The 18,932-nt window shown below is 36.2% G+C and overlaps 1 protein-coding gene across 1 annotated transcript in view; it reads left to right on the top strand.

Annotated features, from left to right (window-relative positions):
* The first annotated feature begins 3,065 nt into the window (after positions 1–3,065).
* Positions 3,066–18,932, top strand: part of LOC146004737 (uncharacterized) — a 105,305-nt gene continuing 89,438 nt past the window's right edge. The window contains exons 1-3 of the mRNA XM_083143699.1: positions 3,066–3,194; positions 6,654–6,854; positions 7,006–7,165. Of these exons, the coding sequence (XP_082999825.1) occupies positions 3,109–3,194; positions 6,654–6,854; positions 7,006–7,165 (447 nt within the window). The 5' untranslated portion in view covers positions 3,066–3,108. The remainder of the gene's footprint in view (positions 3,195–6,653; positions 6,855–7,005; positions 7,166–18,932) is intronic.

Raw genomic sequence — 18,932 nt, 5'->3', positions numbered from 1 at the left:
AGTAGGCTATTGGTTAGACACGCATATACACGCTCGCAAGGGAAATCCACATTAGTAATTAGAAGCAAAGCCAATGTTTGTCCCTCGTCTCCTACACCATGAAATATTATCTAGCTAGCTGCGAAATATAGCATTCACAACATAAACGGTAAGAGAAAGAGGCCAGCCACAACTAGCAAGAAGTCAACATTTCGGTTTCTTGTAAATAAAAAGAGAAGTTCACATGTTATCGATGAAAACCTCCTCCCCCCCATCAAAAAATCGTATTTTCGCCACGTTGTCTTCACGCTGTATGAACAACAAAGAGATCAATGTTGGTCATCTGAATAATCCGGAAGAAATTGTCGTTCTTGGTATGACCGTCCACTTTCTCGAAACGTCTTCTTGTTTGCTCAAAGAGAAAAAGCGAGTCGCAGTGTAAGAGCATAGCTGCACGCTAGTAAGTTGAGCCCAGGAAAGCGACGAAATCTTCTTAATACGTTAGTCGTTCCTTCATTCTGCGTGGGTCCTTAACGTCAGTTTTCTACCACTTGTGGTAAACACGACAAAATCAATAATGCTTCCATCAGTTACCCAGTGTTCAATCCTGGAACTTCTTGCTTTGTAACAAGTTACACTTACCATTTCGCCACAGAAACCGACATTCAAATTATAGTTACTCGCCATATCATGCTCACCGAAAGAAAAAGGGAAGTCGCCTTACCAAATCCCAGAAATTCATTTTATAGTGAGGAATATGTTGTTCTTACTTTATTATATTGAGATAAGTAAAACCTGTCATCAGAAGATTTGTTTCTTGGAGCAGTATATTCAAAGTCTGCAAGTAAGAAATTGTATTTCGATAACCGGTGGAGACACATGACATAATGATTCGGATCCCATTTTAAACTGTAGGTCCAGTCCCGTCTATCCTTGCTGTGCATAAAGTGAACTTCAACGCCCAAACTCAAACAAACAAGGATATGGATGACGAAACAATATTCTATGTAACTCACAATTCTTGCAGTTAATTTCAGCTACTCTTCTTCCAAAGAATATTGAACGTCGCATCTACAGCTGTATTTCACAATGCGTTTTTAGTATAGTTTTTTGTAAGCACCGAGTATTAGCCGCAACACGATGAAGAAAATAAAACACGCTTTAAACTCAAAATTTATCTCGACTGTCAGAAGATCTGTATATGTCATATTTTTATCTTCATCTTGCCACACGAACAATAACAAAATTTAACGCTACAATCGGTGTGACTACTTGTAATCAGGAGGTTCCATGATCGATACTCGTTCAAGGCACATAGTGGTTCGAATCCCACGTTAAAACACTGAAATACAAATACAATGAAATAATTAATGTGTCACATGTTGGTAACAAAAGCGACCACAAGTAGAATCGAAAGAGTCTTCAAAAAGTGTGTCATTATCACAGTCCGGCGCCCAAGTCCGGAATCATTGACTTTTTGATAAAATCAAGAAACTTGGTTGAATTAATTGTTGCACGTACCACTTAAGACATGTTCAGTCAAATAGCAAATCGTCATCTTCATGCTTACGGCCGCCATCTTGAAAAGAGTCCGCCATATTAGATAATTTTGATTTGATATATCTCGGAACTTCCACTTTCTTCAGAAATTCTAGAAATAGTGTAAAGTTTTTATGATATATCAACAAATCTTCTTTCGAAGAACAAAAATAGTAGTTTTGAAGAAAACTCACTATTTATAATATTTTATGTGAATAACTGCTGGAAAGTCTTAATAATTGTCGAACAGAACAAGTTTTTTTTTTAATATTTGGTAAGGTTACAAAATGCTTGCTAGAAGAAGATAGACGAACTGAACCCTTAAAATACTTTTTTTTTTTAATTTATAGATTTACCTTAAATACCATTTTAAAAAGAAATACAATTTATACACATCCTAAGTTTTGAAATTTATACAGTATTATTTTGTTTTATATTTCAAAGAAAAACACATATTCATTGTAATTGATGTAACGATAATACTGAAATTGGTTTTACATAATATTTTGTTATGAATGCCTAATTACATCGGTTCCCTTTTTGATCAGGTCTTCAATTCAAATCCTACATTTGGATAATGTAATATAGGCAAGATTTCTATTCAACAACAAAAACCTATACACTCTCTCTGGAATCTCTGTCTAACGTCTAATGTACCCCACCACAAGTTTTCCCCGAATAGCAGGTTTTGGGAAATTTCTTGTCTGCTTGATTGGTGGGGCATTTTTGAAATTTTTGGAGGCGTGTATCTGCAATAGAGCAAAATCGCATTCGGGATGTATGTGGAAAGATAGTAAATAAATAAACATTAGAATCCTACGTTTATTATTATATTGGGTATTCCTACGTTCACAATCTTTACGATTAGTTACAAAAATATGTGAAACACATGGATGCTAAGAAGTAAATAAAAACTTTGATTTTCATATATTTTTCCAGAGTTATTGAAAGAAAGTAAAGGACAAAAACAAGTTTTTAAACAAACAGTCAGTCAAGGGGACGAATCCTGGCCTAGGCATGAGTGTTTGTGAGTATCCATTCATCAATTTCATCACATCATCACTCATCCCGATCTTCGCAATTAGCCAGAAGTGAAAGAAAAGCGAAGTAAAATAAAATATAATCAACAAACTGTCAACAGCAGTTGTGTAGTTTCTATTGTAAAATCCTCAGAATTTCTAGTGAGAAATGTGTGCCTGCATAACCTCACAGAATTTCCTGTTGTCTGGTTGTGCACTTGAAAATTTCAAGAGCAGATTCAGCTCCAAATTTAGACTATTTCTGTACTTGTTTTACAGGTACACCATGGATAAAAAAACCATTATCTGAACTAATTTCGTATCCCCTTCAAGTAGTTCATTTACCCCACTCGAATATATGTACTTTGTACGTTGTTAAGAATTAAGAGAACAAAGTGTTAATGAATTTATTCGTTAATAAAAATCCAAATGCATCACTTAATTAAAAGCTTGTCAGTTAAGTATGTAAATAACACATTATTATATCAAAAATACTAACAAAGAGCCTTTATCCCTTACAGAACACATAGTTGAGTCGAGAGTTGTTACGACTGGCGTTTGCTTGGCCATCATGAAAATTGTCAGAGATTATTTGAAAGAAACGTCTTTCCATGGATTATTATACACAGGAGAAAAAAGTATATTTGTTTCAGAGAGGTAAGGTTTATATTCAAATGCTCTTTGTATTAAATGTAAATTATGCATTTTGACAATTTGAAATAATTTTCATGGAAGTTATAAAAATGTAATCATATCTATTCCTCTTGAGTTAAAAATATATTATTTTATTCTCTCTCTCTCCATAAATCCTACAAATTGAGTCAAGCCAGTTACGTATCCACCACAGAAATTTAAAACAAAGACACGAGACTTCTCGGAGCAGCTATTTTCATATTTTTGCAAAGATAAAAAATAATATTTTATTCATTTAATGTAAGTTTTGCAATCCTATTCGACTTGAATGCATAATAAACAAATTTTAATTTCATTGTGGTGGAAAATGTTATTTTAGTACAAAAACATTAAATCAAAGTAAACACACTTAGTTTTCAATGGATCTAGTTACCATGCGAGTAACAGGTGTGTAAGGTAAGTTAAGGGTAAAAGGTAAAGTTCGTCATGCATGCAACGATGCCATGAAGACACTGTAACGGTCGGATTGACCATTACTAGTTTTGGTAATATGTTGATTAATTGCTGGCCAGCTACAAGGTGTAGGGTTAAGTAATATGTTGTGTTTGCATGAGTGTATTTTTATGTTTTTATTGCATGTAAGTGTATGTGCTTATTGGATTGTGCTTTACTGGATATTAGATTCCCCTGTTTTTTATCTCCCCGGTTGGAGGAGCTAGCTGTCTCTCAAAAGACCGTTGCAGTGGAATTTTCCAACGCTACGGGGTCCACGTCCACGGACGGAATATCATTTAAGCTGAGGGTAGGCCCGCAGAGATAGTTATGCTAACTATGCGGTAAAAGAAGTGCCGATGGTTAACCCATACGTGAGCAATTATATTGATTTGCAGATATGTTAATTTGGTCTATGCAAGACACACATGGAAACGCTATGTAAAATTTGTATATATATAACTACGTATAATAAACCAATATATATCCTACTAGAATGTTATGATTTCAATAACTACGGTACTGTCTATTTAACCAGTTGTATATTCACTTGCTGCACATGTGTAAACGAACCATGGACATAAAAATATAAATTATTGTGTGAACCCCCCCCCTTTGTAATTTGGGCGCAAATATAATCTGCTCGCTTGGCACCCAGAGTGAGGTGAAAGGAGAGATTGAGGGATTATAGTAGGAAGAAATCCAGAGGGCCAGATAGAAACGAGGGATAGGGGGGCCGAACGTTCACAACACATATGGGGTATGTGTGGGTAGGGATCCACACATTCTCGGTCTCGGCCATTTTGGTGGTGATATGATCAGCACCACGCCTTGGCAGCCTTTACCGCCAAGGATTACCTCCAGGGTGAACCCCGGAGTCGCTTTCTGCAGGGACAAGGCAGGAAAAATTCCTACCTTAGATCACCCACCCGACTAGACCACGGCGGCTCCAATAACAGGTGAGTGCCTTTTTATTTTTATATATATTTTTTTCGCGGAATACAATCTTATGGTGCATACCAGCATAATTTTGACCCAGCAAATACGATGGTATCCAATATGGTCTTATTTAGCTGTATTTACCCTCAAAGTGCTTCAAAAATGCTCTCTGTAAAGTGCGGGTCCTCAGGAAACTCGCTGAGTCAAAATTTTGCTCTTGAGCACAGAGCTATAACTTACTCTGCGTATTCTAGAGATTATAGTGGAGTGGATTATATTTATGGATTCTGTTATGGATTGAAAATATTTGTGCATATTTCTTGCTTGATATGCTGCCACATTTGCTTCTTTGCAACATGTTCTGCGTGAATGGAAGAAACGTTTGAGTGTGCATAATGGAAAATTGACAGCATAAGTGGAAGATATGTGTGTAACTTTTAAAAATACATTGAAGAAAACTTCACCATTATGTGTGTAACTTTTAAAAATACATTGAAGAAAATTTCACCATGGCATTTCTCGTGAAATTCTAGCCTGAGTTGATATATCACATCACCAACTTTACATTTTTTTTTAGTTGAATTCAATATGGCGACCAACATTTGGCGGACCTCTGCTTGACACACACAACTATGGTCCGCTCCCCATGAACTGGCCTATTGTACCCAGCATAACTCCTATACCTTTTATAAAGTGTGTTAAGCAGGGTGGATAAAAATCATGGATTTTTATTTGATGATTTTTTAAAAATTTAAATTTTTTTTTTCATTTAAATAAATCACTCACTAATATTGCTTGTATGGTTTCTGGCACCATATATAGAGATAGCATATATGTTTCTTTTATAGAGAGGCTCTTTCTCGTAAACGGCGCTGTAAAATATTTGAAATGATTGAATAAAGCGAATAAAATATATGCAAATATACATTACTCTGAAAAACTCAATATGCTGTAAAGGCAGAAAATTTATTTTATTTTAAAACATAAACTAAACGTAATGTTTCAACCTTCTAGTAGAAGAAGACACAATGAACTGAAATGGGTGACTGAAGATATAAAAAAAATGGGAGAAGGTGTTAGAAAGAGTGGAAAGTACAAGAGCGAAAGAGGAGAGAAGAAGGATGAGGAATGAAGAAAGAAAGAATAAGATAAAAGAGCGTGAGATAAAGAGTCCAACCACTTTCCAGATGAAAGGAAATGTTTATCCAAATCGCCATGTCATGTGAAAGTACAGTTGACAAGGGAAGCTCACCTGCTGGAATGTTCTAGAGAGAAAAAATCTTTCTAATAATCTTGTGTCTGGAGGGGGGTGATTTCTGTGCACCTTGTTGTTGTTTTGTACCTTGTTTCATTTATACTGGGTACAGAGTCTGAAGAAGACCTTGCTAGAAGGTTGAAACGTTACGTTTAGTTTATGTCTTAAAATAAATTTTCTGCCTTGGTCAGCATATTGAGTTTTTCATATCATCGAAACAAGGTTTAATGGTGTTATAATTAAACATTATTCTGTTTCTGATGTCGTATATATGAACCTAGTATGGAAATGTTTGTTGATGGTGTTAATCAAACTATAATGTTTATTTACAGATTCATGATAATAACACTACTTACGATTTAACATGATTAGTATTTTGTATATTTTTCAAAACAAAATGTTTGCTATTGTAGCCCATAAAAATTATTGAATTTTAAATCAATATAAATTTAAGTGTGTTTATAGTTTACATATTTCATTTCCTTTTGTATGAGCTTCAGATTATCAGTACATATGTTTTTCCTTTCTTTTCTTTTATGGAGACTAATAAACACTATTAAATAATTATGAGATTAATGTACTTTCACTAAAAGTGATTCTGATATCTACTAAATCTTTATGTACATTATTGTATAAATTATTTCTTTAAAGTGATATATATCTGATTTAATCTTGATTTAAAACGCGAATTAAATCAACCTGATTTAATCAATCCACGTTGAGTGTTAAGGGACTTTTGACTCACCTTGTATATATGCATGCTTTTGACGTAAATTCATTTCCTCTACCTTTAACAGGGTTTTATTGTTCGCTACCTTCATCACAAGTTTAGTATTTGCTGCTTTACTTACATTCAAATCATGGACAAAATTCGAAGAGAACCCAACAATTGTTGTAATTGAGAAGAATTACAATGAATGGTCTACAACATTTCCCGCATTAACCGTCTGTCCTGGCAATGTCACCGATGCTAATAAAATTAATGCATTTGTAGAGAGGTGAGTGGTAAAAAATTACTAAAATATATATTCCTTGCTACGATTATCAAATATCAAGTTTACTAAAAATAGCTACACACATATGTAAGAAAAATTTTGCATGCACATATCTTGTAGATGTAAAGTAATTATTATTTACTTCAAATTTCAGTGCATTAGTCGAAGACAAAAGCAGTGAAACTGATGGAAATTTGTACAGAAGATTTGTTACTGCTCTTTCTAAAGTAGACGCCGAAAGTTTAAAGACTATTCAAGAATTTTCCAGCAAATTCACACCACTTTCAATTCAACTGGGTGATTTGGTTAAACAGGTAAATAAAATCATGTAATTGTGTACAAGTGTAATATTTGAAATTAGAAATCTAGGCGATGCAAAATTACTTGATTCGTTGATACCTTAAATGGTATATCCACACCAAAACTTTGATAGAGTTTGATAGAGTTAAATGCATTCTTAATCTTTCTACTTCTTCTAGATTGTCTAGTCCTGATTTCTGCTAAAAACAATTTGCGTTTCCATGGTAAAGATTTAATTTGTTCTGGCCAGCCAACTTCTTCAAATATTGAGCCCTTCATACGTATCTTCATTAAGAAAAGTTCAATAGGAGATAATCCGGTAACTGAAGAGCATGAATGATTTAGTAACTAAATAATAGAATTTATTTTTGGATACCAACTGGTGTGATTATCATTGCAGAATTATCGCAGTAACCTAACAATCTCCTTATTGTACCTCTCAATGGGATTGGATTTCGGATTGTATGTAGTGGTAGTAATATGCTTGATTTTCCTTCAATCCATGTAGGTTTTTCCACTCCTTTGATGTAAATTGGCTTCCACAATCTGATAATAATACATTACAAACAGCGAAATGTTTAAAATATTATTCATCAAAACGATTGATAATTTCCCTGGCAGTTGCTTTTCTTAACGAAAAAATCATAACAAACTTTGACATAACGTCTACAATTGTGAGGAAATATTCATATATACGTGATCTTGATAATTTTCCAATTTAGTCAATAGAGAGGAAATCGTGTGGTTGGTGATATTCACCTCTCTCGGAACGGCCGACCTACTCTCTTGGTTCGTGCACATTCTAAGCAATCTTTCAGGTAATTTCTAATTGATTTTCTCATCTACGGCCAAACATATGCCCTTCTACAAGCTGCTAAAACCTTCTGATAACCAAAATATCCATTTAAATCATGCATTTTGTGCACTACCAAAGGTATAAGCTCATGCTGCACTACAAGTTTACAAATTTCATCCTAATTGGGTTTATAAAAAATAATTTTGTTGTGAAGAAGATACTTTGAAAAGTCTTTATCAGTTGCACTATCTTCCAGGTGAGAAATTATATTATTACATTTTTCATCTGCTCGTTGAGCTTTTAACCAAATAGAAGAAGTATCATCTTGTGAATCATCCACAATTACTTGATTGATATATAATTTATCATCAAGTGCAAAATAAGTAGTACAAGGCGGAAATCTGCTCAACGTATCAGCAATATTATTCAAAACTCCTGGGACATGATATAACGTGAAATCAAAACTCTGCAGTTTGAGAGATTGTTCTACAAACTGCAATAACTTAGATTGATCCACTGCAATCAATTTGGCAGTCGGAATAATAAATTTTATGCTGCACTATAACTCATAACTGATCAAATTACATTGACTTGCACTGTCAATGCCACATTGTATGCTAATACAGCAAACTGTTCCTGTGATCAGAGGTTGATCAGTAATAGGAGTATGTATGCCAATATCATTTAAAGCCAAGTAAGTTCTTCTTCGTACCATATCACTACGATATGATTTAGACTGATCCTGCTTTACATTAGTGCGAGCAAACTGGTCCACGTTCACCCGCAACGTTCGGTTAATGTTTCTTGAGGGGCAGAAGAAATGAACTGTTTACAAGAAGTTTCTCTTGGATCGAAAAATGGAGCATTTTCATTCAATGCAGTATTCGACACTGTAGTTGCATTACAACTGTTTCCCGTTGACAACTGAGAAGATGAATATCCACAATTGGCACAGTGGACGCAGTGTAAATTGCTGTTGTTCTTGCTCGTTTCTGGCATTGAAACCGTTGCCCATAAACCTACCATTATTATTGAAGTATTGACAGCTTTGGGGACTTCTATTATGCCGGAAATGTTTATTTATTTATTTTATTTATTTCGTCTTCTTTTACATGGCGAAGTTAAGGCTGTGGAGCCTTTTCTTCCATTTGACCATGCTTACAAAAAAATGAATATGAAATAATTAAAATATTGAAAAAAGAAGAAAAAAATATAAACAATTACAGGGAAATAAAAAATACGAAGAAAATTACACACAGTGGTTCGGAACCCAATTTAAACTGTAGGTACAGTCTCGATTAGCCTTACTGTGCATAAAGTGGACTTAAAACAACATTTCAATCAATCAATCAACACATACATATTTTTGCCCTTACACACGTACAAGCAAATACATAACATAAATGTTGAGTTCCTGCATCATTTAACTATTATATGGTCTGTTAGTTAGGTTTAGTTTTCCAAAATTATTATTCCTGTAAAAAATCTTCGTCTTTTGATTGGAGTTTGATTGTTGGGTTTCAACAACAGGTGGTACAGTGTCTCTCAAAAGTTTTAGGACAACGACATTTTAAACTAGGCAACCCAATTTACACAAGGTGTTGGTGGGTTGCGTGTAGAGTTAGGCTCAATTTCAGGGTTGCCACATGCACAATAAATATTTATAAAATACGCGAAAGAAATAAAAACAAGTATTAGTGTATAAAAAGTATTAAAAATATCAATATTATATCGCAAGTGACAAAATTCTTTCTGAAAGAAAAATAATAGGTTTTCTAGCATTTCATCGCTGATGAGTCTACAGAAAGGAGAAGAGGTGAGAGAAAACGAGAGGAGACAAATGACAGGAGAAAGAGAAAGCGAGAGGAGAAGAGGAAAAGTAGAGGAGAGAAGAAAGAGAGGATAGACGAGGAGAGAAGAAAGAGAGGATAGACGAGGAGAGGAGATGTAGTGAGGAGAATGGAAAAATATTCTAGGAGAGATGAGGAAAATGGAGCAAAGAAGAGAAAAGAGAAGGAAAACGAGATGAGAGAAGAGTGGAGAGTAGAGTAAAGGAGAGAAAAAGAGAAGAACGAAAAGAAGAGGAGAAAAATGCGTGGAGTCGGAAATCTAAGACAGGAAAGGAGATACGAGGAGTGGAGATGAGTGGGATGGAGATAAGATGCGAGAAAAGTAGGGAAGGCGATATGAAATAAAAGCAGAGCAGAAGGAGGGGAGAGAAGAAGGAGAAGGAGATGAGAAGAACAGAAGGGACTGAAGAGAAGAGGTAGTTGCAGAAAATATCGTCTCAGCGTCAAGAATTGATGCATTGGTCAAATTATCGACATGAAACATTCAATAACATTTTGAAATGTATTGGAGAATGTATTAAATCGGTGCGAAATGCCGTTTGGCTTAGTTCAGAGCAAGGTAAAATCTTCCTTGTAAGATCTTTGATTTTACCTGCGGTTATACCACTAAAAACATGAATGTAATTTTAATATTTATAAGAATTATCCAATTTTTGTCCAATTCTCGGTTCGTTGAAATGGAGATTCTGTAATTTAATATTTAGCCTTCCCCCCATCGTTAATTCCAAAGTGAATCATTCCGTTTCACACGAGGTGAACAATGAACACAATGGGATAGGTCTAAAACTTACGAAAATTTTCTGCCACCGGAAGGGTTTGAACCTACGACCATCAGATTGACAGTCCTGAACGTTAAACACTACACTACAAGCTTTCGCTCTTGAAAGTAAGTAGAAGGAGCTGACCAATGTGAAATGTAGATGCAACTCTCCTCCTACATGTAATGTGCAAACAATACTTGTTTGTAACAAAGAAAACGAAGGTAGTACGACTCGGAGAAAACATTTAATGGAGATTTGCACATGATGAGAACTTTTCATTCGATATTTGCGGAGGTATGCTTGCATTGAACTCGAGTGGGAAAAGGGGTAAAATTAGTATGTCCTGAATTGCCACAAATATAAATAGTTATTTCATTAATATTTGTCAATGTCTTTGAAGCAGTACACAATTATCGTTAAAGTATTATAATTCACGATCTTATACATGAAAATATCCCTATAAACGTGTGTCAATTCATTTATTTGTTTATTTTTTTTATAAATTCCATTTGCAGAACAATGTGGCTACTATACACTGCTATTACAATTAATGTTGCCATGCTCTTGTTTGTAATAAAAGGAGAATTAAAAAAAGAACACCTCCTAAGGAGGATCGAACCTGGGACCACAATCAATGCTTTCAAGAACTCTAACCAATACACTACGCCCTTTGCTTCCCTTGGAGAAACAGTTCTTAATTATTCTGTCGCGTCAATATTGTAAACGTTATCCTGCAAAAAAGAAGTTCAATACTGATATAGCTCTGTACTTCTAGAATTACTCTATACACATGCATTTGAAAATTAACTCTGAATTTATTTCTTCGTTGTTAGTATATCTAAGCTTGTGAATATATTTTATTTGTAATTTTATAATGGTTACATGAACATCTAGGAAATGGTTTCTTATAATAACCTCAGGTTGACCAAGTTGCCAATACAACCAAATGGAATACAGATTGTCTTCGAGCTTACATTGTTAAAAAGGAGCGGGTACGCGTATTACTATCCCAATACTTATTCAATAAGGTTTCTTGGTTGTCAGAAATTATCACTTTAACTATTGCATGTTGAGCTAGTACCCACCTAGCCGCCTCTGATGAAATCTATCATTCTTCATATTCTCTTTAAAATTCGACTCTGGTCACTCGTAACTTGCGGGTGCATCGACGGACAATGTTTTGCGATAAGAAGCGGCCTTGAATAGCGTGAGTGAGTCACTTTGAACGCGAGCAAGCTACGCTACCAAGGTTGTCTGCCTTCGAAAACCAAGTCATTTTTTTTCACCGTTTCCGAACGCGATTGCTATTGTAGAAGTATATATTCTCACAAAAGAGCAAGAAAGAAAATTAGACCAATGTTCTCCCGTCGTTTAAAACCAAATATTATCTATTAAACGAAAAGTTCACGATTGTCAATAAACCTATCTGAGCATAAGGTGGATGTAAATAATAAATTTAATACAACATTCTCCAAAATTTCTCTCCCACTGTCTACGTCACTAACGTCAGGCCAGTATCCAGGGGGGGCATGGGGGCCATGCCCCCCTCGAACCCCGAAATATTTAAATGTGAACCTATCAATAACTACCAAAACAAAATAACATCGTCGATTTTAGAAATGTGTAAACATTTCAATTTTGTTCTTACATAAATGAATCTTTTTCTTGCGCAAAAGTCTTCAGGCTGCATATTGGATGGTTTTAGTTTTATAATGCAAGGCTAGCAGACGTCCGATTCGCCGATTTAGTCAGGACAGTGCGCTACTTTCAATCCCTGACCCGACTTTTTCGAACTGCAAACGTGATGCGAGAATGTCTCTTTGTTATTGTTGTTTTCTTAACTCGCAATTAGACATGTTCTTTATTGTAATAATGATTCCTAGTACGCAACATTTAATTTATAAATATATTATTTTCTAAACATAGAATTATCATGACTTTTGAATCGCGCTCGCACTATTTGAACTATTTTGTAATATCTCTCTCTCTCTCTCTCTCTCTCTCTCTCATATATATATATATATATATATATATATATATACACACACACACACACACACACACATATTAGGGTCTGGCCACTCCCTCAAAGAAATCCTGCGTACGGGCCTGGTCTACGTCAGTGACAGAAATGCAAGCAATACTTTTATTTATATTTAACCCAATGAAAGGAATGTGGAAGAATTTAAAAGAAATAAGAAAGAGCGGAACTACTGTTGCTCTACTATAAAAATTGTTGTCCTTCGAGGAAGAAAAATAAGAAGGATTTACTCCAGCACCTTAACACAGTGTCCCACGAGTATCTCTTGACTAATACTGTCAAGTGTGAAGAATAAAATTTTCCGCCTGTTTACGTCTAACGTTGCGCAGATTTGGTAGTTCGCAAACGGTGTAATAATTTCGTGTTACCTTAGGCAACAGCAAATACATTTCATAAGACTGTTCTGAACACCAGACTTGCATCAGTAAACAAGCATTTCGTCTGTTGCAGTATGACAGGAAAAGAATATCGTCCTGCAATGTTCAAGCCTCTACATAGTTTTCATTAATAATGTCTAATCACAATAATAAGTTAGAAGAAATAACTCGCATTTTCACAACTAACAATATTCTCGTTTTTCTTCATCACTTCGATAATTATTTCTCGAAGATATCTGCTATACTACAAGAAAGCAATCCAAAATTAAAGTAAAAGTTCAACCACATGTATACCCAACTTCATTTACAATATTGGAGAGACCGAATACTTAAAAATTGTTGTTTCAATCGAAAGTAAGGGCGTGATGTAGTGGTTAGAGTTCTTGAAAGCATTGATTGTGGTCCCAGGTTCGATCCTCCTTAGGAGGTGTTCTTTTTTTAATTCTCCTCTTATTACAAACAAGAGCATGGTAACATTAATTGTAATAGCAGTGTATAATAGCTACATTGTTCTGCAAATGGAATTTATAAAAAAATAAACAAATAAATGAATTGACACACGTTTATAGGGATATTTTCATGTATAAGATCGTGAATTATAATACTTTAACGTAAAGTAAAGAAAAGTGTTCCCCTGTGCATAGCACCACGCCATGAAGGCGTATAGGGGGTGTGGGGGTAACGCCCCACACTTTCTTGATCCGGTCGTGAGTGGGGGTGATGTGATCAGCATCACGCCCCTGACCGCCTTTACCCCCCAGGGTTTCCCCCAGGTACCCATGTTATTCGACGCTGGGTGGGCGCCGGGGCCGCTTTCACCGTTAGAAAAGTTCCCGGATTTGAACCGGCCGGGGATCGAACCCGGGACCTTGAGCATGGTAGTCAGACGCGTTACCGACTGAGCCACCGCGGCCACTTAATACTTTAACGATAATTGTGAAATTATTATTAATGAAATAACTATTTATATTTGTGGCAATTGAGGACATACTAATTTTACCCCTTTTCCCACTCGAGTTCAATGCAAGCATACCTCCGCAAATATCGAATGAAAAGTTCTCATCATGTGCAAATCTCCATTAAATGTTTTCTCCGAGACGTACTACCTTCGTTTTCTTTGTTACAAACAAGTATTGTTTGCACATTACATGTAGGAGGAGAGTTGCATCTACATTTCACATTGGTCAGCTCCTTCTACTTACTTTCAAGAGCGAAAGCTTGTAGTGTAGTGTTTAACGTTCAGGACTGTCAATCTGATGGTCGTAGGTTCAAACCCTTCCGGTGGCAGAAAATTTTCGTAAGTTTTAGACCTATCCCATTGTGTTCATTGTTCACCTCGTGTGAAACGGATTGATTCACTTTGGAATTAACGATGGGGGAAGGCTAAATATTAAATTACAGAATCTCCATTTCAACGAACCGAGAATTGGACAAAAATTGGATAATTCTTATAAATATTAAAATTACATTCATGATTTTAGTGGTATAACCGCAGGTAAAATCAAAGATCTTACGAGGGGCGATCAGGTTGCTCCGACCCTAACATAGAAGGAATGACGTTATGATTGATTTTTTATTTTGCTATTGTTTAGTGATCCTTTATATGCTTTCATTCTGAATTGTAAGTCTGAGTAGCGTACAGTTTTCTTTTTACAGGGGTTTAACTGAGTGAAGTTGTGTCAATGTGCCAGAATGGAGAAAACTGAGGTGAGAGCGGTGATCAAATATTTTGTGAAGAAGAAGTGGACGGTATCCAAAATTCATGAGGACTTGGTGGATACACTAGGGGACAGTACTCCTTCATACAGTATGGTGAAGAGATGGTGTCGTGAGTTTAATTGTGGGAGAGAGTCGTGTGAGGATGAATATGCAGGTGGAGCACCAAAAACTGTCATGACGACAGAAAACATTAACAAAGTTATGATATCGTGCTGAAGGATCGTCGAGTCACTATCCGTCATGTTGCTGAGATGTGTGGCCTGTCATATGGCACTGTGCAAGACATAATAACCCAGAAATTGCAAATGAAAAAAAATGCTGCAAGATGGGTCCCTCGAAACCTCACTCCACATCAGAAGCTCACCCGAGTGCTCATCAGTCAAGAACTTCTTGACAACTTTCGTGCTGATATAGACGATTTCCTTCCCCGATTTGTAACTATGGATGAAACATGGGTCTATCACTTCGACCCAGAAACAAAATCACAAAGCATGGAGTGGAAACACCCACATTCTCCACCAAGAAGAAGTTCAAGGTGCAAACGTCAGCAAAAAAGGTGATGGCCTCAATTTTCTGGGACTGCAAGCGTGTCCTACTTGTGGACTATCTACAAAGATGGCAAACCATCACTGGCACATACTACAGTGACCTAATCAAGAAATTACGTGATTCCATCAAGAAAAAGAGGCGTGGGATGTTGACCCGTGGTGTGCTCCTTCACCAGGACAATGCACCTCTCCACACCTCACGCATTGCGAGGGCCGCTATCGCAGATGCATCGTTCCAATTGTTGCCCCACCCACCCTATTCGCTAGATTTGGCCCCCAGTGATTTCCATTTGTTCAAACATTTGAAGAGTGACATTTGTGGGCAAAAATTTTCTGATGATTCTGAGGTGATAAGGGCTGTGGACTCATGGTTGGAGGACCAGTCGGAAGAATTTTTTTTGCAAGGTATCCAGGTGTTGGAGCACCGATGGGAAAAGTGCTTTGGAGTTGCAGGGGAGTATGTTGAAAAATAATAAAAAAATTGAAACCCTATTGCCGCTCTTTCTATGTTAGGGTCAGAGCAACCTGATCGCCCCTCGTACATGGAAGATTTCACCTTGCTCTGAGCTAAGCCAAAAGGCATTTCGCACCGATTTAATACATTCTCCAATACATTTCAAAATGTTATTGAATGTTTCATGTCGATAATTTGACCAATGCATCAATTCTTGACGCTGAGACGATATTTTCTGCAACTACCTCTTCTCTTCAGTCCCTTCTGTTCTTCTCATCTCCTTCTCCTTCTTCTCTCCCCTCCTTCTGCTCTGCTTTTATTTCATATCGCCTTCCCTACTTTTCTCGCATCTTATCTCCATCCCACTCATCTCCACTCCTCGTATCTCCTTTCCTGTCTTAGATTTCCGACTCCACGCATTTTTCTCCTCTTCTTTTCGTTCTTCTCTTTTTCTCTCCTTTACTCTACTCTCCACTCTTCTCTCATCTCGTTTTCCTTCTTTTTTCTCTTCTTTGCTCCATTTTCCTCATCTCTCCTAGAATATTTTTCCATTCTCCTCACTACATCTCCTCTCCTCGTCTATCCTCTCTTTCTTCTCTCCTCTACTTTTCCTCTTCTCCTCTCGCTTTCTCTTTCTCCTGTCATTTGTCACCTCTCGTTTTCTCTCACCTCTTCTCCTTTCTGTAGACTCATCAGCGATGAAATGCTAGAAAACCTATTATTTTTCTTTCAGAAAGAATTTTGTCACTTGCGATGTAATATTGATATTTTTAATACTTTTTATACACTAATACTTGTTTTTATTTCTTTCGTGTATTTTATAAATATTTATTGTGCATGTGGCAACCCTGAAATTGAGCCTAACTCTACACGCAACCCACCAACACCTTGTGTAAATTGGGTTGCCTAGTTTAAAATGTCGTTGTCCTAAAACTTTTGAGAGACACTGTACATCTGTACGTGGAATCTTAATTCTTTTATTTTCATCGCTAGAAGAAACAAAATTAACACTATCATTTGGTCTTACGTTACGTCTTGAACCTTCATTTTTATTAGATTGATCACCGTTCGCAAACGATAAACGTTTAGCAACACCTTGAACTATCAGTTTTGCCCTTGCACTATTATTATCGGTAAAACTTTTAGAATTATTCCCACCATGTCGGAATTTTTTTTCATGTACATTATCATGAACATTAAGACTCTTGTTCGATCTTGAATTCACTAAATCCAACCTCTTTAGTAACGCAATTACATCATCCATTTTATCTAATCTAGCAGCTAATATAGTTTGTGCAATAGGTGTGGGCAACTGATTGATTAACATATCAATAACTTCTGCATCATTTGGACGATCAACTAAATTATAATATGCTGAATGCGTTCGAATAGCAAAAACTTCCATACTATTCGTCGGTTTAGGATCATATTTACGGCTTCTAAGTTCATTCAATTGAGCCTGAGTTAACGAATAAGACGTCTAGTGATTCAGAAATTCGTCAACAAATTGTTTGTGTGATGTGAACGAATCAACATGAGTATTATACCAACCTTCTGCAGGTCCTTGGAAACAATTAGTAATACATTCAAGCCTTTGGATGTCAGCAACTTGAAGTAAATCTAAATAATAAGTTAAAGTTATAATAAAGTTACGTGGGCTTCATTTCTCAGGATCACCCGATTATTTAGGAAGAACAGTAAGTTCATTCAATCTTACCAATCGTCGAGGTTCTTGAGTGAGCGAACGCACACAATTGTTAGGATAATCACATCGATGATTCTGCAGGTTTGGTGACTTTTGGTTTACTTGCCTCCTTGTTTCCTACCCAGAACCATCAGAATACAAAGAACGGGTTGATTGACGTAACTTGTTAGTATTACTAGCTCTCATGTGATTATTTCTCGAACGTTTGTGTCTTTGTGAAGCAATGCGATTGTGTTCGTCTTCAGAAACATCACAGGCTGACGAATCAGATGATTTCAGAGAGATTAGGTTCCGTGCAGGAATACTAGGTTGACAGTTACCGTTCACGTGAGAACTATAAACATGTACAGGATTACTTGATTCAACATTAGTCGAAATATTAGATGTTAATTTAGTAATCTTTTCTTCACAAGCCTCCACGCGCTTTGTTATTTCGTCCTTGTTCACAACGACTTCAAGTCTTTGAACTTGCCGAGACAACCCTGAAACATTGCTCTGACATTCTGTAATCTGATCATTCAATCCAGCAAGTTTAGCAGAATTCTCTGTACAAGTAGTGTTGACTTTCTCGATTTTCTCTGTTAGCCCTTGCACTTCCATTTCCATTTCCTGATGTAATGAACGTGTTGCTAATTTGCAGGACTCGGCAACTTCAGTTAATTCCTTCCGTAACGATGTACTCAATTCGTGGAAGTCAAGGTTGAGTAGTTGTTGTGAATTTTGAATATCCTGTTGAGATTCCCTGATTTTTGTAAACTCAAGCTGTTGAGACTCTTGAGTTTGCCTCATGGACTCTTGAGTTTGCCTCAATATAGTAAACTCAATCTTTTGAGACTGTTGAGTTTCACCTCATGTTTGTAAACTCCAGCTGTTGAGACTCTTGAGTTCGCCTCATAGAATGTTGAGTTTGCCTCATAGAATCTTGAGTTTCCCTAATTTTTGTAAATTCCACCTGTTGTGACTCGCTGATTTTCCTTAACTCTGCAAGCAGATCAAACATTTGAAAAGGAACATTACTTTGTTCCGTTGACGTCTCGGCCAACACAGAAGGACGAATGTTAATTTGTTGAACATTTTCCTGACTTAGTTTCCGTTTCACGAAAGCTTCAATACTGAACGGATCATAAGATGGATCACAATCTTTACAGAAATAATTTTCATTTAACTGATATAACTCCCAATGCTTATCGGACAAACCCAAACATTGTATATGAAACCAATGGCCACAATTTTTACAAGCTACCAACCTTTCCTTATCGGGATCTTTGCAGAACTTCTCCATATCCATGGCACCATTCTTATTTTGTGATTCATCAGGTTCATCACCACAATTGATAGATCTGGCTGTAAAACTTCTTTTGGATCTCAGATTATAAGGATTGCTCGATGCGTACATAATTGAAATTTATGTACAAACTAGATTCACGAGAACAATGGTGTAAGTGAACACTTAAGTAAAACACATTCCTCAAAATCGTGCTGGTAACGTTCCACAATACTGGACCACCAATTATACTGTGATTTCACTAG

This window comes from Lepisma saccharinum, chromosome 22 (genome assembly GCF_977018435.1).
Source record: "Lepisma saccharinum chromosome 22, izLepSacc3.1, whole genome shotgun sequence".
In the NCBI taxonomy this organism is placed as follows: domain Eukaryota; kingdom Metazoa; phylum Arthropoda; class Insecta; order Zygentoma; family Lepismatidae; genus Lepisma; species Lepisma saccharinum.
This window is presented reverse-complemented; position numbering and strand designations above follow the sequence as displayed.